We start from the raw sequence: 21,857 nt of genomic DNA on the forward strand, positions 1-21,857 counted from the left end.
GCGCAGCCCGTAGCCCTCCCGCCCCGGGCGCCCTCCGCCGCTCCGAGACCCCCGCCGGGGCGCGTCCTCTCCCCTTTTCCCGTCCCCTCCCCCGGCTCGGGGCGAGCGCCAGGTCCCTGAGGACGCTCCCGCCCAGCCCAGCACTCCTTTGTGCGGCGGGGCGGGTGCTGCGTCAAGGCGGAGGCGCGGCCACACGCGCGCACCCACCCGCGCGCACTCAGCCCCCGGGAGCGGCGGGAAGGGAGGCGGCGGCGCGAGGAGGAGGGAGCGGCCGCGGAGCCCAATCGCTCGCTCCCCTGCCCGGGCCCGCGCGCGGCGCCGCCTCCGCCATTGCTGCGAGCAGGAGCAGGCGACGCGGAGCTCGGAGCGCGGAGCGGACCTGCCGGAGCCGGGCGTGGGTGAGTGCGGCCGGCCGCACCCGGGCTTGCAGAGGACAGACCTTGCGGGCCGGGGAGCGGGGCCCGGGGAATGCTCATCTCCCCGAGTGCGCGGGACGGGGCTGTGGACGGCGGGTCGCCCGGGCGCTGTGGCCCCAGGACCCGGGACCGGGTCTGGAGGGGCTGGGCTGGGGCGGCGCCCCCTCCCCTGGCCACGGTGCGCCCTTGAACCCGGTGCTTGGGTTCTGCGAGATGAGGGTCTAGAAATACACAGCTACCCCCGTCCGTCTCATCTGGCCGTGACCGCCGCGTCCCCATAACCCCTCCCGGAGAGGAAGCGGGGCTGGCGAGCTCGCGGATCCGGGACGACAGTGGGTGTGGGTGCCCGCCTCCCCCCGCCCCCTGGTCTTGCTCGCGGTGACTCCTCACGGCCCCCCCCACCCTTCGCAGGCTGCAGCCTCGGAGCTCCCGGAAAGATGGTGAAGTTGGGGAACAATTTCGCGGAGAAGGGCACCAAGCAGCCGCTGCTGGAGGATGGCTTCGACACCATTCCCCTGATGACGCCCCTCGATGTCAATCAGCTGCAGTTCCCGCCTCCGGATAAGGTAAGCCTCCCCCCGCCCCCCCCCCCCACGTTGCCCTGTGCGCACCCCCAAATCTCTCACGGCGGCCGCAACAAAAGAAACGCGCCGCGTGCGCTGGGTACACGAAGTGGGGGCGGGCTCGGAGGCAGGAGGGAGCGCGGCGAGGACAATGTACCCGCGCGGGATTTTGTATCGGGGGATGCTGGGGGCCTGGCTTAGAATGATAGCCTCGTCCTGACAGTGCAACCCGGTGCGGCCAGATGCCTTCGCGTTTTTCCTGAGAACCTCATCCGAGAGGATCTTGGCCCCGCAGCTGCCCGCTCCTCCCTTGCTCCGTGGTCCCAGGCGATCTGGAAGGGGGCGGTGGGGGCGTTGTTGGGAACCTAGGGGCGGGCGAGGCTGCTCCGGTGCCTTCCCGGCTGGGGCAGTTTCAGCCTGACTTGCCCTACCGAGTTGAGGGAGCGCTGTCCTTGGTCAGATAGCCCCTCCCCAGTGCTGAATTGTTCTGGCCCTTTCTGCCTGCCCCTGCCAGCCTGGCGCTAGGTGCAAGAGGGTGTGCGCGCTCACACAGGGCCTCCTTCCTCTTTGTTCCTTTTGTGAAATCCCCAAATAAGTGCCTGGGCTGGCTCAGTACTGGTGTCACTAGGAACAACCATTCATCTACCTTTCTCCAAAGTGTTTTCTGCTGAATTTAAAGAATCCCCTCTTTTTGAATATAACATTCCAATTAAGCAGTTTCTACTTGCTAAGAATAATATTTCCAATGTAATAGATCTTTGCATGTCTAGGCGATCGTGCTGTGAACTCACATCTGAGGCCATAAACACAGCATCTTGCTGCTGCTTACGAAACACCCCAGCTACTAATAATTCCCGGAAGTGATTTTCTATTTATTTTCTCACTTAGTCGCTGGTGAAGGGGCTCTGAATCAGAGCTCTGCCTTCCTTCCAGCAAGTTGGTGATTGCTGACAGGGTGGGTGTTGTGGGGTGGCCGTGTCCCGGTGGGGGCCCCAACCCGGTGAAGGTGTCCTCCTAGCTCTATTGTGTATGTTATGGGGAGAGGGATGCTGGAGCAGGGAAGGGGCTGGCAGCAGGGGTTTCAGTTCAGGAAAGGGGGTCAGCTGGCCACACCTGTGCCCCCCAGGCCTGAGGCCTCAGCTTCCACTCTACCTCTCCCCGTCTAGGCAACAGACTTGTCCAATTAGCAGGGCCTGGCCCCCAGGCTCCCACGCCCCCTTCTGCCTCGTCCCCAGCTGCTCTGCTGAGGAGCGATAGCACTGGTGCCAGGAACTCTGTGTGCTGAGGCAACACCTCTATCAGGTGATTCCCCTCGCTGGGCCTCAGCCTCCTCTCTCGTGCTCAGTCTATTCCTTTCCAGAACCGTTTGGTTGGTTTATACAGGGAGGAGGCGTTCAGGCAGGTATGAAGTCCTCACCAGCTAATCAGCTTGACCAGGAGTAGCCTAGGCAGCTCAGAATGGTGATGAGTCTCCTCTCTGCAAGTGTCCAGAGGGGGGCAGTCAGCAGGGGTGCTCCTCCCGGGACCATTCTCTTCTTGGGAGCATCCCTGTTGGTTGCTCCCTTCCAGCCAGGACCGAGTGTAGGTACAATGGTTACGGCTCTTGGGATCATTTTCCAGGAGGTTTCTAAGGTCACAAGGAGGAAACTGAGTCTCAGAGCATTTATGGGACATGCCCAAGGTCACTGGGCTGAAGGTTACAGTCCTCCAGGATGCAGAAGTTTCTGGCAGTGCCTCTTACTCCATCCTGCTTGGAGCCAGACGTCTCTCATGCAAGACCTCTCTTAACCTAAACAATAGCAACGTGTTGCTAACATGAGTTCAGGGAGGTGATGTCACCTGCTCCAGGTGACATGGCTTCTGAGGGGTGGTGACACAGCTGGGTTATAAATGGGAATCTGTGCTGAGAACGTTTATTGAGTGCTGAGGTGCTGGAGGTGCAGCGGTGACAGCAGTCACAGTGCTGGCAGCAGAGTCAGGGCTGGCCTCCCCTGACATTTGCTGGACATTTATTCTGCACCAGGAACTATTCTGCCAGTTTTGCAGGTTTAAATTCCTTTAATGAGTTGACACTGCCATGAGGGCACTACCAACGTTACCCCCGTTTTGCAGATGTGGAAATGCAGGCATGGAGGGTTTGAGAACTTCCCGAGGTCACCTAGCCTGTTAGTGGCAGGTATGGATAAAGTCCAGGTTGCCAGAATATTGATGGGGTCCCCATGTGGAGTGGAAGTGTCCGTGGCTTTCCTCATCCTCAACAGTAGTCTGTTCCCATTCATGGGCCAGTCTAGGCCTGTGTGCTCAAGGTGACATGGCTAGTTGGGTCCAGTTGGGGTTTGAGGATGGCAGGGTGACACCCAACCACTGCCTCAAGAAATGGGTGCCTCACAGGGGTGAGTGCCCAGGCCAACCCATGCCATGCCCGTCACTCCCTCCCTTTCCACCGCAGGAGCACTGGGGGGAAAGGAGTTGGCGGGTGGGGGCCAAGTATTACAAGGTTTATGGCTCTTGGGATCATTTTTCAGTGACACCTGGAATGGTCTCTGCTGTTCTTCCTCTGCTCTGGGGGTCACAGTGCCGGCTGAGAAGTCCTCTGGGGGCTCGTCCCTTGGGGGAGGAAGAGCATGGGGGTGGCTGGCTGTCTCCAGTCCAACAGCCTCTCCTGGAACGTGGCTTAGGGAGTGGGGTTTGGGGATTACAGACCTGTAACCCCTTGATGCTGCTCTTGAACACCTCTCAGTCCAGTGGGACAGAGAAGTAAACAGTCCCTGGCCGAGGGTGTGGGGAGTGATGGAGGGAGCACCGGTTAGGCCAGGGCTGTGAGTGTCCCAGGGCGGGAGGCTTCCTGGGTCCACCTGAAGTTGCTGGGGTGTAGGGCAGATACAAGGGCTGATTTCCAGGTTGGAAAAACATCCTTCTGCCTTGCAGTAAGGGGTAGAGGGGAATGAGCAGGGAGACCCTTTGGGGGCTGTGGCAGGGGCAGAGGGAGAGGAGGATGTAGGGGTGGAGACAGACCCTGGATCTGTTTCCCGACAGGCTGGCAGCCAGCTTCTCCGGCCAGTCCTGGAGAGATGTGGACAGTGCCCTCAGACCTCCTCTTCTGTGCCATGGTGGTACAGCAAGCCTAGTGAAAAAGCAGATGCAGCCTCCCAACTCCCTGGGCCAAGCCAGGCTTTGGCTCTGGTGGGTGGAAGGAGCACTGGGCCAGGAGTCAGATGCCAGGCTGCATCCCTGCCCTGCTGCCTATGACCTTGGCCAATGAGCTTAACTTCTGTGCCCCTCGGTTATAATATTGCCCTCCTGGGATGGCTATCAGGATGATTAATGGGTCAGTTCTCTGAAAGTCCTGGCACAAAGGAGATTTCCAAAAAATAGTGGCTGTTCTCATTCTTCTTGTGAATTTCTTCCTGGCAAAATGGCAACTTTGGACGTGGGAGTTCCCAGACCCACCCTCTTTGGGCAGATATGTCTGAATGCATCTGACTTTTGTTTCTCTGTCTCCTGGATAAGGTGGTCGTGAAAACTAAGACTGAGTATGAACCTGACCGCAAGAAAGGGAAAGCACGTCCTCCCCAAATTGCTGAGTTCACCGTCAGCATCACGGAGGGTGTCACCGAGAGGTTTAAGGTAAGTGGCCCTGTGGCGGGTGACATGCTGCTTTTGCCCCCAGAAGGGGTCTGCTGAGCCGCAGAGATGACCTACAGAGAGGGCCAGGCTCTGACGCCGTCTGTCTGCGCTAATCCCAGCTGTGCACACCCAGTAGCTTCTGGCTGCCTGCCAAGATGTCCTTGTGGTTTCTGACAATTTCTTTTTTCTTTTCCCCTTCCAAATGATCACATATTACTTATTTTCATAATAGGGAAAACCCACCCACGAACTTTCTTTTAGACAAAGGTTATACACATATGAAAAATCACTTGCCAAACATTAAAACATTTACTTAACAGTTCCAGGAAGCAGACAGTCACAAAAAGATTAACTCACAGCACCGATGACATGCTGAACAGGGCTCCCAGCCCTTTACCTAGTGAGCTCCTGGCCAGGAGGTGCCAGGAGGATTGCTGGCACCCAGGAGGGTATACCGCACCCAGGTATAAGCCATTTTACAGACAGAGAGGTTGAGGCACAGAATGATCACAGCTCTACCCAGCAGAGCCAGGATCCGATCTGCAGGGGGCCTGGCTCCGGGCTGTGTGTATCCTCTGTCCTTCCCCACTCCTGATGGGATGAAGGGGTGCTGCTGAGAACAGGAGGGGGTGGGAGGAGCCTTCTTGCCAGCCTGGCTCTCTTCAGAGGTGGCATTGGTTGAAGAACAAGTTGGGATGTTGATCAGGAAACTCATTCTTTGGGAAACATGAGGACGAGGGTAAAACAGTAGCCTCATCCAGATTCCAGGGGGTGAACTGAGAGACATCAGTGGGTCCCAGGCCTTGAAGAGTGGCCCTGTCTGGCTCTCTGGTCACCCTCCACTTGGCAGTGTGAGTGGTTTGCTTATGCGGGGCACACAGGGACTCCCACCCCCACCCCCCGCAGTTTCTGGAGTACCTGTGTGTATGGCATCATGTTTGATCTCTATGACAACCTCGTGGATCAGAGAAGGCAGGACTGTGGGCCATCCTTGGTTAATAGATAAAGCTGAAGCCACGGAGTGACTGGGGAGGCCAGGGTGCAATCTGACTTCCAGTCCCTCCTCCTTCCCATCACCACAGCGGGTCCCAGGAATGTTGCCGTGGGCGATTACTGGTGTCAGCTCCTCGAATCCTCCCAGCAGCCCTCTGCCTACACCCTACTCATAGTAGGTACGATTCGTATTACCAGTGTTACAGATGGGGAAGTCGAGGCACATGGCAGTCTGTGTCTGCCCCCGCTGGTATGTAAGGATGTCATGTATGCTGAGAGGCTCTTCTGGTGGCTCCTGGCTTGGCAGTTCATACGCATTTGAGGTTCATGGCCAGGACCAAGACATACTGACCTGAGGTCAACCCCTGTCCTCTGCGCTGGCCAGTGGGATTAGCATGTCCTTTTCTGCTGCCACTCACCTGTCCTGCCCCGTCCGCTCCCTGGGATTGGCTGCTGCCCCCAATGGAGGTAGGAGTGGCCTCAATTTCAAGGTCATGGTGTCCTCTGTCCTGATGGCTAAATGCTGTCTGATGTCTGAGTGTGTCTGGGTTTCTCAGGCCCGGCTTGCCCTTTGCTTTCCCAGGCCTGGCGTTTTAGGTTCCCACAGAGCAGGTGCAGTGCGGCGCTTGAACAGCTATTCCTTCATCTGTTGAGTGTCTGTGGTGTGCCAGGCTCTGTCCCCAACCTCTGGTGTCCTTCATTCGTACTTTTCCCACATGACCACCTGAGGCAGGTCCCCAGGTCTCTTGCCTAAGAAATGGGTGACACATATTTGCCACCAGGGCCCTCAGCAGCGGTGGCTGGGACTCTGGTTACCGGGCCCCTGTTGCCCAGAACCCGAAGGCTCAGAAGACCGCAGGCAGTTGTGCTCGTCCCGGTTGACCGGCTGCGGCCGGCAGAGGTCCTGCCTCTTCTCTCTGCCTGCACCTCCTGTGGCTGTCTGAGAGGTGATATATGCACTAGGTGCCCAGGAGATGACGGTGCTAGACCAAGTCTACTGGGTGTGTTCCTCTGCTTAGTTTTCTTGGCCTTCTTTATGATTCATGACTGCCGTGAAAGCAGTGGCACTGGCCCCTTTACACATGAGGCTGTTGAGTCCCAGGTGGCCCCAGGGTGGCTGGGGTGCTCCCTAAGTGACTCTCAGCGCCAAAGCCAACGCCTTCCGACCACACCTCCTGCCACATCCCTCCCTGCTCTCATGGGATGCCCGCTGCTTCCCAGACCCCCTCCTTCCATCTCCTCCCAGGCCAAGGGCAGATCACATCTCTGCCAGGAAGCCTCCTGGGTCCCTCTCAGGTGCGACAAAGCTTGAACTCCTGTTCCGGTAGCGAGGCAGCAATAGCATCTCACAGTGACCGAGTGCTCCGTGAGCCAGACCCTGCTTCATGCTCCTGTGCTCATATTATCTCATTTAATCTTCACAAACACCTCAGGACGTAGGCACCATCATAGCTCCATTTTATATCGAGGGAAACTGAGGCTGTGGCACGAGAGGTCCTTGGTTTCTTGGAGAAGTGGGTTTGCGAGGGAGCACCCCAGGTGCCATCGCTGTTGGGCCATTCCGCTTCTACAAATCCTTTTCCTTTGTTGATTCAAAGCCCCTGGTCTGTTGCCTTGGGTCACCCCGAACATGTGGCGCCCTCCTTCCCCATCCCCGAGGCGGTCAGACATGACAGGCTCAGAGACACCCCGGAAGCCTCCCCACGGACAGGTTCTTTTTCTCTTTTCTTTCTAAGTCCTTGCTTCCAGGCCGCCTTCCCTGAGGTGCCCTCTTTCGAGGATCTGGGTTGGGCTGTCTTCCCTTTGGGTGCGAGGCCTGTGACTGCATGTCCTGGCAAGGTCCATTGGTGTGGCCCTTCCAAGCCTAGACCCCTCGACTTGAACTGGTGACCCGAGGAGGGAAACCAGGCCATAGAGACCCCCTGGGCCAAGAATGTCAGCCAAAAATAGAGGCTAAGGGACTCCTTGTGCAGACAGAACTTACTCATCAGCCGCTCCGTGCCGGCCACGGTAAGAGCTCCTTGATATCATCGCCTCTCTGGCGCTTCCTGCATGCACAGTAACAGCTTGATAAGTAAATGGATGACTAATCATGCTGCTGGCCTCCTGTGAATGGGGGACTTGGCGACATTTCCTGGGTCTGCCCATGGGACCCTGCTTGTTGAGTAAGCTCTGTGGCAGCTCGTCGGATGGAGCCCTGTCTCACGGCCATGCTTGCGTGTAACAGGTGATGCCTGCTGGTTCTCACCAAGTCAGACAGGTGACCTGCTCAAGGCCACACAGTCAATGAGTGGCAGGGCAGACTAGGAGCTGGGCAGCTGGCTCTAGAAGCCTGTTGCTGGGGCATACTTCATGCCACTGGCTCGCCCAGGAAGCCCGTAGGCTGGGCTTTTTGCAGCTGAATACCTTGCATTCTAAGAGATCTCTTTGCTGTGGCTGCTCTGAGGCCCTTCTCAGCTGGGAAGATTTACTTTGCTCTTTGCCCGCTTGCCGTGGGTGTGTATGACAGGCAACCTCCAAAGTGCCATTTCCCCAGGTGTCTCTGGAGCCACCTGAGTCAGCATCACTTGAAGTTTGATTTTAACACAGGGACCCTGAACCCCGGGGACACGTGTTTTAACAAACGCCTTCCAGGTGATGCTAACGTAGCCTGAGTTTTGGTACCTTTCTGGATGGGGGTGAGTTCTAGCACATTAGCAGGGAAGGATGAGGAGAGCTGGTGCCTTTGGGGAATGCTAAGGGTGCCCGCCTTTCTGGAATGTTCTCCGGCTTTTTATTGCCAGTTAGAGTTCTGGCATCCTTGAACATGTGCACTCAGTGAGGCGTGCTGCTGTTGCCTGAAGCTGTAGCTGGTTGAGGGCTGGGGGTCTCTCTTTCTGAAACTGGGGAGCATGTGGGGCACAGGCTATGCTGGAGATGCAGGCATGATGGGGGGGGGGGTCCAGGATGGAGATCTGCCCTTCCTGGCTTGCGTGCCCCCTGCCAGCGCCCAGTCGAAGCTGTCGTTGGGACGGAGCGTCTTCTTTGTCTACTGGTGACTGGGCAGCACAGAAGCTGCCCAGTCACCAGCTCCCAGGCCAGCGTGATCTTACTTCTTTGATCTCCATGAGTGAATCACAGGAATGGAATCTCACCTTTCAGATGTTGAAGTGACGGGTAAATCCTCTGTCCCCTCTGTCTCTAATTTGTGTAGCTCAGGAGCACCCATCATTAAGGCCTTTGGATGTCATCTTTGAAATGGAGGAGTGTCTTTTTGGATGCAGCTTTCTGACTGTCACTCAGGGATTCATCTGTTGGCTGTGAGGTTGCTAGGCTGGTTGCTAGGTAACTGCTGACTGGGAGAAGGTTCTCCACCACACGGGGACGGCAGGAGAACTCCCTCAGCAGCAGCCAGCGACTTGGGCTTCCAAAGAGGTTCTTGTCAACAAGGAAAGCAGTCGCTTAATTAATTGGAGGTGTATCTATGCTGTGAATAAACACTGGCTGAGATGTTTCCCAAATTAACCAAACCTAAACATTTCTGAAATTGCACTTCCGCACTGATGCGGGCAGAGCAGCAGGTCGGGGCCGCTAGGGATGCTGCCTGTAGTTCTCCTTCCAGTCTGGAGACTGTCATGAGAGGCCGTCATTCTGCAGGTGACAGGAAGGTCCCCTCAGAGCCGGCTCCAGCCCTTTGTGCTTCGTGGCTCCGGGGATGACCGGCTGCTGACGCTGGAGAGGTCTCCACACTGTTTGCCCGTGAGGTCGGTTCAGGTTTGGGTGGTGCAGCCCTGCCCCTCGCCGGGTACCATGACACCCTGGGGCCTTGAGGGCTTCCAAGGTTGGCTTTGCCCTGGAACGCCTTCACCGCCAGCGGAGCTTGGGAGCATTTTGGCAGGAGAGGCTGTGTGAGTCTGCGTGGTGCTTGTGGTTGGCAGTGCAGACTGGTGGGGGTGTCCCTCTGCGTCCTGTCGCAGAGGACTCTGGGTGGTTTGTGTCTTCTCCTCACATCCCTCATGACCTTGAGCTTCCTGTGGGCCCATCTGCTTCCACACTCTCCAGTGATTCCCTGGTGTGTTTCAAGATGCGTTTCTTAAATATTTATGAACAGCGATGCTGTTTCCTTGGCATTCAGCAGTGGGGGTGGGGGTTCTTCCCGTGGGGTTGGCACTGGGGACCCTGTGGCTGTGGTTTGGAGCCCACCTTCCCAGGCCAGCTGCAGTGTGGGGGCTTTGGCCGGACTGGATACCACATGGGTTGAGTCATCTGGGCGCGCGCATGTGTGTGTGTGTGTGTGTGTGTGTGTGTGTGTTCACTTTTGTGTGGGTTACCTAAAATATTTAGTGCTGTAAATGCTGGAAGATTCGGAATTCATCTTCTTTTTCCAAGTTTTTTCCCTTTTTTTTTTTTAACCGCATTAGTCAGCAGAAATGCTCATTTCCTTCTCCCTCCTCCGAGGGGAGGAGGATGGGGAGAGTGAGAGCAGCTGCCCAGTGCCATCGACCTGGCGCCACTGACCTGGTGCATGGCTGGGCTCGCGGCACCACAAGCACTCTCTCTTTCACTGTGAAGGACAGTCTCTATTGGTTGACTCTGCTGTCCTGATTTTGTAGGTGGGGAATTAAGGCCAGAAGGGTTAAGGAACAGGCCCAAGAGTACCCAGCTAATGAGGGTGACACATCAAAGCCCACTGTGCTTCATCCTCCACACCAGTGGGGCCTGTAGGGCGACTCCCCTGTGGTCCCTGAGCTGGCAGTGGCCCCTGACCAGAGAGGGCAGACGGGAGCACAGCGAGGGCTGATGCCACTCAGGCTTCTGGTCTGTCCAGACGGTGAGCATTCTGAGAACGAGGCCACGGGCCACTGCCTTTCACTTGAGTGACCACGTAACTCTTGGCCCAGGCGGGACCCTTCTGTGAGTGACAGTGGACACAGTGAGTGGTCAGGATGCTGGGTGTCGGCCATTACCCAGGACTCCTGGGCCTCGAGGACGCATGTTCCCTCCTTATCAACTCATTATCAACACACCCTGAGGCCCAGCTCCTGTTTGTATTTCTCAGTTTCCGGCTGTTCTTTCTGGGAAACATTCCTCAAGGCTCCCTTGCCTCCTGCTTGGGCTCACGGTCTCTTGTCAGGATCCCTACAGTAGGTTTGTGACATCTTCAGCCTTTCGCCTCTCTCCTCTGGCCCGTTCTTTAAATAATCGTGGTAAAATATAAAACTTACCACTTTGAAGTAAGTGCCACGTTACATTCAGTGCCGTGTAATACATTCACTGGCTTGTCCAACCATCATCACGAACCAATTCCAGCACCTTGTTTTTTTTGAGGCAGAGTCTTGCTCTGTCACCCAGGGTGGAGTGCGGTGGCACGATCTTGGCTCACTGCAACCTCTGCCTCCTGGGTTCAAGCAATTCTCCTGCCTCAGCCTCCTGAGTAGCTGGGACTACAGGCGCGTGCCACCACACCCAGCTAATTTTTGTATTTTTTGTAGAGGTGGGGTTCCATCATGTTGCCCAGGCTGGTCTCAAACTCCTGGACCCGAGCAATCCTCCCGCCTTGGCATCCCAAAGTGCTGGGATTACAAGTGTGAGCCACCACACCTGGCTGTGTTTTTGTTGTTGAGTTGTAAGAGTTCCTTATATATTTTGAATACTAAGCTCTTATGTGATTTGTAAATATTTTCAACCATTCTGTAGGTTCTTTTTCACTTTCTTGCTAGTTTCCTTGATGAACAAAATTTTAAATTTTTGGTGAAGCATCGTTTGTTTTTTCTTCTGTTGGCTTGTATTTTTGAGCTACATCTATCTAAGATAGTGGCCCCCAACCTTTTTGACACCAGGGACTGGTTTTGTGGAAGACTATTTTTCCACCGACCAGGGAGTGGGGGATGGTTTTGGGATGCAACGGTTTCACCTCTGATTATCAGGCATTAGATTCTCATGAGGAGGACACAACCTAGGTCCCTTGCATGCACAGTTCACAATAAGGTTCATGCTCCTGTGAGAATCTAATGCTGCCACTGACCTGACAGGAGGCAGAGCTCAGGCAGTGATGTGTACTCACCCACCACTCACCTGCTGTTGTGTAGCTCACTTCCTAACAGGCCATGGACCGGTACTGGTCCGTAGCTCGGGGGTGGGGGAGCCCTGATCTAAGACACCATTGCCAAATCCTGTGAAGATAGATTCTTTCTCCTGTGTTTTCTTCTAAGAGTTTTTTATGGCTTCACTTTTATATTTAGATATTTGACCAATTTGAGTTAATTTTTATATATGGTATGAGGTAAGGGTCAATACCGTTCTTTTACATGTGGTCCCACCACCACTGTTGAAGAGACTGTTCTTTCCTAATTGGTCTTGACCCCCTTATTGATAAACAGTTGACCATGGACTCATAGTTTTGTTTCTAGACTCTTGATTGTATTCCATAGATTTATATATCTAGTCTTATGCCAGTACCACTCTGTTTTGATTACTGTAGCTTTGTAGCGAGTTTTAAAATTGAGAACTCCTCCAATTTGTTCTTTGTTTTCCATACTGGTTTTGAAAAAACACTTTTGGCTCTTTAAGGTCTCTTGCAATTTCCATATTCTGCAAACAACAATAACAAAGGGTTTTTAGGTTGTTGACAGAGATGGTTATGAATCTGTAGATCAGTTTGGAAAGTGTTCCCATCCTAACAATATTAAGTTTTTCCATCTATGAACACAGGGTGTATTTCCTTTTATTTATGTCCTCTTTAATTTCATTCAAAAATTTATTATAGTTTCAGTGTACAAATCCCTTCACTTTTTAATGTAGGCAATAAGCTATAGAGATAGTAGTGGTACTTGTGACTTTGTCACTAACGCAGATCACAGGTGTTTTTATATCACATTGCAGCTGTTGCCAAGGTCTTGGGACAGTGTTTATTGCTCATGGTTCCTTTGAAGCCACAGTATCAGATCTTGTTCAGCGATCATAAACACATACACACACACACATTTTTTTGAGACAGAGTCTTGCTCTGTCACCTAGACTGGAGTGGAGTGGTGTGATCTCAACTCACTGTGACCTCCACCTCCCAGGTTCAAGCAATTCTCCTGCCTCAGCCTCCTGAGTAGTAGCTGGGCATACGCCACCATGCCCAGCTAATTTTTGTATTCTTAGCAGAGACAGGGTTTCACCATGTTGGCCAGCCTGGTCTTGAACTCTTGACCTCGTGATCCACCCCGCTTCAGCCTCCTAAAGTGCTGGGATTACAGGCGTGAACCACTGCACCAGGTGCAACACATATATATTATATCACAAATTTATATTTTTGTAATATTTTAATACCAGTATTTCAGTATAATTGGTTTTCTTTGCAAGTCTATGTATTGTGTTTTATGCATTTCAAACACCATTCTAAGGATTCGTGGTTTCACCCAGCTGCCAAAGAGGTCAACGACACAAACCTGGTGGAGCCCTGCACCCGCTGCTCCAGTGTACTGTCCCTGTAACGCCCACAGCAGGGGGGCTGGGCCACCTCTGGCCACCTCAGGGCATCTGTGGGACACACAGCAATGAGTACAAATCCCTGCGCAACAGATATAATCCCATTGTCTCCTGCTTTAGAGCGTCTATTAACAGCTGCAGAGAAGTGATGTAAATATCGGGATAATGTAGACTGCTGTAATACACGTGTGCACATCAGTGGTAGACATCTGTCCTTCAGACGACTGCTTGTGCTGTGAGAAATGGTAGTTTGTCACAAAGTGGCAGTTGCCTCCTGGGGTCTGTCTGTTCCAACGTCTTGGTGTGGCAGACAGGCACCTTTGTCACGGGCTCATGTTCCCTTTCCAGCAGGATGTGCAATGCTGCAGCTACACTGGCTACACACACTGGAGTTTTCTGATGCTTCAGCCGTGTGGCACAAACCCTTTCTCCCTGCTGGACTCCCATTGCCCTCCTCCCTGGTAAGCTCCTCCTCCTTTGGAACATGGATGCCTCCTCCCAGAAGCCTTCCCTGGCAAAATTAGTGGGGCTGGCTCTTTAGCAGTTCTTGGCCTGTGTTGGGAAGAGTTAACACCAGGGTGACACTGTGCGACCCTACAGCCCTGCTGGGCTGCTCAGCCATGTCAAAGCACCTGAAAATGTCCCCTGGCTGCCTGGGGATTCTGTAAGAAGGAAGGAGGCAGGGACTTTTGGGAATGAGGTGCTCTGGCCTTCATGGGCCCCTTCCTTCATTTTTTAAAAAAAAGAGAAAATTTGGACTGCTTTGGTCTAAAGATGAATATAGTCTAGGCTGGGTTCCTTGAGTATATCTTTACCAGTATCATTATGATGATGATGATTTTTTGAGACAGGGCCTCACTTTCCCACGCAGGCTGGTGTGTAGTGGCACCATCTCAGCTCACTTCAGCCTCAAACTCTCAGGCTGAAGCGATCCTCCCAAATCAGCCTACTGAGTAGCTGGGACCACAGGTGTGCACCCCCATGCCCAGCTAATTTTTTTTTTTTTTTTTTGTAGAGACAAGTTATCCCTATGTTTCCCAGGCTGATCTAAACTCCTGGGCTCAAGTGATCCTCTTGCCCTGGCCTCCCAAAGTGCTGGGATTATAGGCATGAGCCATGGCACCCAGCCTGCTCTTCTTACTTTTTTCTTTTAATTTTGTTTTTCCCCAAGATGGGGTTTTGCTCTGTAGCCCAGGCTTGAGTTCAGTCCTCGATCTTGGCTCACTCTAACCTCCACCTCCCAGGTTCCAACGGTTCTCCTGCCTCAGCCCGTCAAGTAGCTGGGATTGCAGACACCCACCACCACGCCTGGTTAATTTTCGTATTTCTATTTATTTATTTATTTTTGAGACGGAGTCTTGCTCTGTCGCCCAGGCTGGAGTGCAGTGGCTTAATCTCGGCTCACTGCAACTGCTGCCTCCCAGGTTCAAGCGATTCTCCTGCTTCCGCCTCCCTAGTAGCTGGGACTACAGGCGCTCACCACCATACCTGGCTAATTTTTTTGTATTTTTAGTAGAGATGAGGTTTCACCATATTGGCCAGGCTGGTCTTGAACTCCTGACCTCGTGATCTGCCCGCCAAGGCCTCCCAAAGATCTGGGATTACAGGCGTGAGCCACCATGCCTGGCTAATTTTTATATTTTTAACAGAGACAGGGTTTCACCATGTTGGCCAGGCTGGTCTCGAACTCCTGGCCTCAGGTGATCCGCCCACCTCAGTCTCCCAAGGTGCTGGAATTAGGCATAAGCCAAGGTGCTTGGCCTTTCTCTTTTGATTTTGAAACAAAATTAAACTTAAACATGTTTGTGGGTTCCTGCAGGCACTGTGGGCCCCGGGTCTGGGCCCCAAGCTTCCTGTGCCTGACGGAGACATGCGCCCTGGAAGAAAGACTCAGTTTCTAAGAAAATGTACTTCTCCCAACCTAGAGACTGCCTGGCCCACCTGAAGAAGCCAGGCGTGAGAGTCAGACATTGTCTGCACCTCCTGTAAGAAACTAAATCCATGCTCTGTTTGATGTGTAGACGTTATTCTGGGTCGGCTCCAGGTGCCCAAGAGTTGCTCAGTATGTGCTCATTAGGAGATGGAGTATCTGCCGGTTGTATTCATCAGTCATTCATTCACTCATCCACTCACGCGCTCACTCACTAACGCACTGAACATGCAGGAGGCATTTTCTCTGTGCCAGATGTGTGAATCACAGCCCTGCCCTCAGGGGAGACGAACTTGAAAGGAGGGGTGAGTATAACAAATTGCCACCATGGCAGGGCTGAGGACAGCGCACGGAACTTCTTCCCAGGCCCCAAAGTCAGAAGTCCTAAGTCAGTTTCACTGGGCCAAAGTGGAGGGGTGTTCAGGGCCCTGCTCTGCCCAGAGGTTCTCTGAGAGACACTGTTTCGCTGCCTCTTCTGTCTTCTGGAACTGCATGGGGCTCGAGGTCCCTTCCCCCACCTTCACATCCTGCAGCTCAGTGTCATCAAGCTTCTCTCCGCTCTTCTGTCTACATGTGGCCTCCTCCTCACCTCCCTCTGCTCCCCTGCTAGGAGGACACCTTTAGAGCTCACCTAACTTTCCAGGATAATCTCCACTTCTCAAGGCCCTTGACTTGATTGCATCAGCAAAGTCCTTTACCATATACGCTTCTGGGATTAGGACCTGGGTGTCTTTGGGGCCATGATTCAGCCAACAACAGCCAGTTTGCCTGGGCCCAGTCATGTACATAGGAGCCTCAGTTTCCCCATTTGTAAAATGCGGTCAGTAGTGCTGCCTTGCAGGCATTGTATTAGGAGTACGCAGACTTTAAACTGCTGACCTGTGTAAGGCGGTGGACAGATGGCTCCAGAGCGCCTCCTAATGGTAGTGTTTTGTTTTGAGAGTATAAAGTCTGGGGGGTGTAGCTGGCGAGCCCCCAAGAATTCTGCCCAGAAGTGGAATCCTTTGTTTATCCCCTCAATTCCAGCTTAGGCTGCATGCAGGTGATATCTGGAGAGACTTGTCATGCCGGCCGGGCGCGGTGGCTCATGCCTGTAATCCCAGCACTTTGGGAGGCCGAGGTGGGCGGATCACCTGAGGTCAGGAGTTCAAGACCAGCCTGGCCAACACGGAGAAACCCTGTCTCTACAAAAATACAAAAATTAGCAGGGCATGATGGCGGGTGACTGTAATTCCAGCTACTCGGGAGGCTGAGGCAAGAGAATGGCTAAAAACCTGGGAGGCGGAGGTTACAGTGAGCCAAGATTGTGCCATTGCACTCCAGCTTAGGTGACAGAGTGAGACTCCGTCTCAAAAACAAACAAACAAACAAAAAAAAGCTTGCCATGCCACTGTCACTACTTGGGGTGGAGTCTGGACAGTGGGGACATTAGAGCCTCCCATGATTCTCATAGGCAGCCACCGTTGAGTCCGATTTGCACCCAGGCTGGGGTTGCTGTGAGTGGCTGCCACCTCTCTTTTTGGGTAGCAACACGGGCCTCCTAGGACCACCTGGGGCCTGACGGCTGACTTGGCTGCCTTTTCAGTGAGAAGGACTTTGTTATGTGTAAAGAAAGGCATTGGATCGGACAGTCTCCATTTCTGCCCAGTGTGGAGACTGTGACATCGTGTGGGAGCTGGGCTCCTCTCGGGTAACAAGGGCTCACCCGGCTCACCATGCCCACTGTTTGCCAGCCCTGGGGTCTCCTGCACACCCCACCATAGACACAGGTGTAGGGCCAGCATCCCCCTTTCACAGGAAACCAGGGGTTGGGGCAGATGCCCTTTGCAGGGTCCCTGTGTGTGGCTGAGCAGGCCAGGATCTCAGGGCTGTCTCGCCCAGCCCCTGGTCATGAATGACTAGTTCATTCATCTTTTGACTCAAGTTTGTTTTTTTTTTTTTTGAGACAGAGTCTTGCTCTGTCAGCCAGGCTGGAGTGCAATGGGGTGATCTCAGTTCATTGCATCCTCCACCTCCCAGGTTCAAGCGATTCTCCTGCCTCAGCCTCCTGAGTAGCTGGGACTACAGGTGCCCGCCACCATGCCCGGCTAATTTTTGTATTTTTAGCAGAGACGGGGTTTCACCATGTTAGCCAAGGTGATCTCAATTGCCTGACCTCAGGTGATCTGCCCGCCTCAGCCTCCCAAAGTGCTGGGATTACAGGCGTGAGCCACCATGCCTGCCCGAGTATTTATAAATTGGTTGAAAGATGGAGCTGCTGCTGGTCGTGGTTCTCCAGGATGCTTATGGTCATGGCATGTTGTTGCAGAGAAAGCTTGAAAGCTACTTCAAGGTCCTGGAGGAAACGCTGATCTCTGGCTCAGTAACTTCATCCTTTGTTCCAGAATCCTTCTAAGTATCTCATGGGGAGGCGACAGGGACTTACGAACGTCTCCAAACTGTGACACACTTTCATTAGGAAAAAATAGATGCTGGGTTCCTTGGTGCCTGCATGCACAATTGGTGTCCTGAGAGAGGCTGGGATGTTCCAGAGCTTTCCTGTGGTGGGGGCCTAGCCAGGGCTTTGAAGGGCAAGGAGGAGAGAGGCCAGTGCAGCCTGGCAAGCCGCGGAAGGAACGGGTTCATGGCAGAGAGAACGTGGGCAGGTGGGGGAGCCAGTCCTGACTCCTCTGAAGTCACTCTGCTCTTAGGGGCCCCCATAACAAAGTGGAGGGACTCAGAGCAACAGGAATTTACTCCCCCAGTACTAGAGGCCAGAAGTCTGAGATCAAGGTGTCAGCTGAGCTGTACTCCCTGGGAAACCTGCAGCGGAGACTCCGTCCTGGTGACTCCTAGTTCCTGGAGGTTGCCACCATCTTTGGCTTTGCTGTGTAGACACAGTGCTCTAATCCTTCATCCTCACGTGGTCCTGTCCCCATGTGGTAGACACCACATTTCCCCTTCTGGTAAGGACACGCCAGTCTGGTTGGATTAGGACCCGCCCTGATGGTCTCATTTGCAAAGACCCTATTTCATAATCGGGCCCCATTCACAGGTCCTAGGACTGGAACCTCAGCATCTCTTTGGGAGGGGCCCAGCAGGCTCTCAACGCTTGCTCTCTGGTCCTTCTCCTGGGATGCATCAGCGGGTGAGGCATGGTTCCCCCACTTGGGTGATGAGATGGGGGCCCAGAGAGGCAGGCGACCTGTTCACGACCACACAGTCAGCAGCTCACGGGATTCAACTCTGAGTCAGCTTTTGGAGAGGTCCGGGGCCCTCTCTCTCCTCAGGCTATGGTGCCCACGCCGTGCCCTGCAGTGGCCGAGGAGAGCCCAGCCCTAGGGTCTGCACAGGGCAGTGGGAAGAGAGAGCTCAGCCCGCAGGGGAGCGCTGTGCCGCACCCTGGGCTGCCCCACCGCTGACACTCCCTGGATGTATTTCTTTAGCGTCTCCCCTCAACTGTTCAGGGACTGAGGCTATTATTTCACGGTTCTGCCCGCTCCTCAGCCATTAGGCCCAGGATTCTGCAGGAAAGGCTTGGCCAGGTTTCAGAGGACACCCCTGAGGAGGTGGTTCCCTCACAGCCCTGCAGGAGAGAGCGGGCATTATTTTTTGTTTTTTGAGATGGAGTTTTGCTCTTGTTACCCAGGCTGGAGTGCAATGGTGCGATCTCAGTTCACTGCAACCTCCGCCTCCAGGATTCAAGCGATTCTCCTGCCTCAGCCTCCTGCATAGCTGGGATTACAGGCATGGCCACCATGCCCAGCTAATTTTGTATTTTTAGTAGAGATGGGGTTTCTCCATGTTAGTCAGGCTGGTCTTGAACTCAGGTGATCGGCACACCTCGGCCTCCCATAGTGCTGGGATTACAGGCGTGAGTCACCGTGCCCGGCCATCGGGGGTTATTTTTAAACATAGACAGATGAGGTGCTGGCGCCAAACTGATGTGGCTTCCCAACTGGAGAAACAGGTTTAACGATACCCCATCTCTTCAGGGACCTGAAACCCTCTTCTGACAGGACGTCTTCCCCTGTGGTGGCTTGGGCTGCTCCTCAGAAGAGTGTTTTCAGATGCAAAGAATAAAATGTAAAGGGTTATGCAGGCAGCCAGTTAGATGGAGCCCAGCCCTCCTGGACCGCCCTGAGGGAGGCAGCCTGCAGTGTGGACTGTGGAGAAAGGCAGGCAGGTAGCTGGGCCCTGGGCTCGGTGGCCCCGGCTTAGTGTGAGACAGGGCAGCTGGCTTGGAAGGTTGAGAGCCCACCCTGCTGTCTGCGAGGTGTGACCCTGGGCCAGCGAGGAAAGGAGAGTGATGGTAACAGCAGCCACAGCACACGGCTCCCTCATGCTCCTCCCACCCAGGCGCTGTCCTCGGCATCCTGGGACTGTCCCTGGGAGGCGCTCCTTTCACTGCCATTCACAGGCTGGAGCTGGGTGCTGTACTCCTGGCCAGCGAGCTAGAGTCTCAGGGTCTGTGCTCTGGTCCCTGCCCCCAGGCACTGTCAGGGCTTGTGGCTGTCATTCACAGGACCAGCTGGTCCCTCCTCGGCTGGGCTCCTGCCACTGCCTCTGGCTGCCACATGCGTCGGATGGCTGCGCCTTCCTTTTTTTTTTTTTTTTTTTTTGAGATGGAGTCTCGCTCTGCTGCCCAAGCTGGAGTGCAGTGACGCGATCTCGGCTCACCGCAACCTCTGCCTCCCAGGTTCACGCAATTCTCCTGCCTCAGCCTCCCAAGTAACTGGGACTACAGGCATGTGCCACCATGCCCAGCTAATTTTTGTATTTTTAGCAGAGACAGGATTTCACCATGTTAGCCTGGCTGGTGTCAAACTCCTGACCTCAAGTGGTCCACCTGCCTTGGCCTCCCAAAGTGCTGGGATTACAGGCATGAAACACTGTGCCAGGCCCATTTTGGCTTTGAGACATACTCTCATCCCTGCCAGGCTCCCTTGGAGCCAGGTAAGTGCCTTCAAGGTCCAGGCCCACTGTCACCTAGTGACCCATGCCTCACACCCTCCAGTCGGGGCAGGGTGTCCCCCTCCAAGCCAGCTGTCTTGCACACTGTTGTGAGCTCATCTGTAAACACCAGCTGAACACCTACTGTGTGCTGGGGTTGTCTAGTGCTTAGCACATTGCGGTGAAGAAAACCAAATTCCTGTCCCTAAGGACACTAACCACACAGGAAACTGCCGAGGGTGAAGGCTGATGGGGCTGCAGAAGTTCTGTCTTTCCTGGTCCCGCGCAAAAGCAGGCTGGTGTCTACGCAACACGCGTCCCAGCACTGAGCCCAGGGCTCAGGACATGTTTGCTGAGCAGTTGCTTCGCTGGTAGCTGAGGCACAAGGGTCCTGATGGGGAGTGGGAGCCGCAGCCCAAACCTGCTCCTCAGACAGACATGTGTCTTACTGGCCCGAGAGCTGCTCGGCCAACAGTGAGGCTTTCTCACATCTGTACCCTCAGCTCTCTACGCGGGACCTGGGTACTAAAAATAATTTAAAATGAAGGTGACTTATGAATATGGTGAAAAATTAAAATGTTACAAAAAATTGCCCAGTGAAAAGGGATGCTCCTCGCCTCTCGTTCCCAGCCGCCCTCCCCAGGTTGTTCCAGACAGTCTCTGCACGTGTTGTGTGTGTGCCTGCGCTGCTGCCTGCCTTCCGGCCACCCCTGACGGTCCTGCTCTGCCCACAGGTCTCTGTGCTGGTCCTCTTCGCCCTGGCCTTCCTCACCTGTGTCGTCTTCCTGGTCGTCTACAAGGTGTACAAGTATGACCGCGCCTGCCCTGATGGCTTCGTCCTCAAGGTAAAGCTCCATTTCCCCCCCGAGGCCCCAGGACGCCTTTGCACCCCTTGTTCTCCTCCAGCTGGCCCAGAGACAGGCTTTAGAGCAGCAGGGGCCAGTGCCAGGAGTGTCCCTGCTGAAGCCCACCGGGACAGCAGGGCAGGTAGGCAGGTGGCACACGGGACCACAGGAGGGACGCTCCCGGCTGGCCCCCAGGATCTGACGTAAGCAGTCTGGGGAAGGGCCCTCCTCAAAAGCAGGCCCAGCCAGGGGCTGCCGGGGGAAATGCTCAGGGTGAGATCTACCAGGTCCCAGCGGATGGCTCTGGGGGAGGGAGAGGGGACCATGTCTGCCTCAGGAAAGAGGGGAGGATGTACTGGGGGAAGCCAAGGCCCAGAGAGAGGAAGGCCTTGCCCAAGGCCACTCAGGGACTGGGGATCAGGGCTGGGGGCACACCCCCCTCCTGAGCTGTGTCCCTCTTCTGCCAGTCCCACTGTGGGAGCCACACCGGTGCTGAGCTCTCTACAGGCTTGGAAATGCTCGCTTTGCATATATAATGCTCATTCCAAAAAGCCCGCACGTGGCATGCAAGGCAGCTTGATTAAAGAAAGGAAAGGGGCCGGGCACGGGGGCTCACGCCTGTAATCCCAGCACTTTGGGAGGCCGAGGCGGGTGGATCACGAGGTCAGGAGTTTGAGACTAGTCTGGCCAACATAGTGAAACCCCGTCTCTACAAAAAATACAAAAAAAATTAGCCGGGCGTGGTGGTGTGCGCCTGTAATCCCAGCCTGGCGCCTGGCCAGGCATCACTTAGTAATGGGAATACGTCCCGAGAAACGCATTGTTATATGATTCCGTTACTGAGCCGACCTCAGAGTGTACTGTACACACCCGCATGGCCCAGCCTGCTGCACGCCCAGGCTGTAGGGTACGGCCTGCTCCTGGGCTGCAAACCTGGACAGGACGTTACTGTACTGAACGCCGTAGGCAGTTGTCACACAATCTGTGTATCTGAACATAGAAGAGGAACGGTGAAAACACGGTATAAAAAATAATAGATGGCCTGTCCGAACAGGGCAGTTCCATCAAGAAGGCAGCTTGCAGGGCGGGAAGCTGC

The 21,857-nt window shown here is 54.5% G+C and overlaps 1 protein-coding gene across 1 annotated transcript in view; it reads left to right on the plus strand.

Moving 5' to 3' along the window:
- The first annotated feature begins 326 nt into the window (after positions 1 to 326).
- The window catches only part of NSG1 (neuronal vesicle trafficking associated 1), a 31,441-nt gene continuing 9,910 nt past the window's right edge, over positions 327 to 21,857 (plus strand). The window contains exons 1-4 of the mRNA XM_035294077.3: positions 327 to 398; positions 828 to 982; positions 4,490 to 4,606; positions 20,651 to 20,761. Coding sequence (XP_035149968.3) covers positions 854 to 982; positions 4,490 to 4,606; positions 20,651 to 20,761 — 357 coding nt within the window. The 5' untranslated portion in view covers positions 327 to 398; positions 828 to 853. The remainder of the gene's footprint in view (positions 399 to 827; positions 983 to 4,489; positions 4,607 to 20,650; positions 20,762 to 21,857) is intronic.

Source organism: Callithrix jacchus, chromosome 3, assembly GCF_049354715.1.
Source record: "Callithrix jacchus isolate 240 chromosome 3, calJac240_pri, whole genome shotgun sequence".
NCBI classification, from domain to species: domain Eukaryota; kingdom Metazoa; phylum Chordata; class Mammalia; order Primates; family Cebidae; genus Callithrix; species Callithrix jacchus.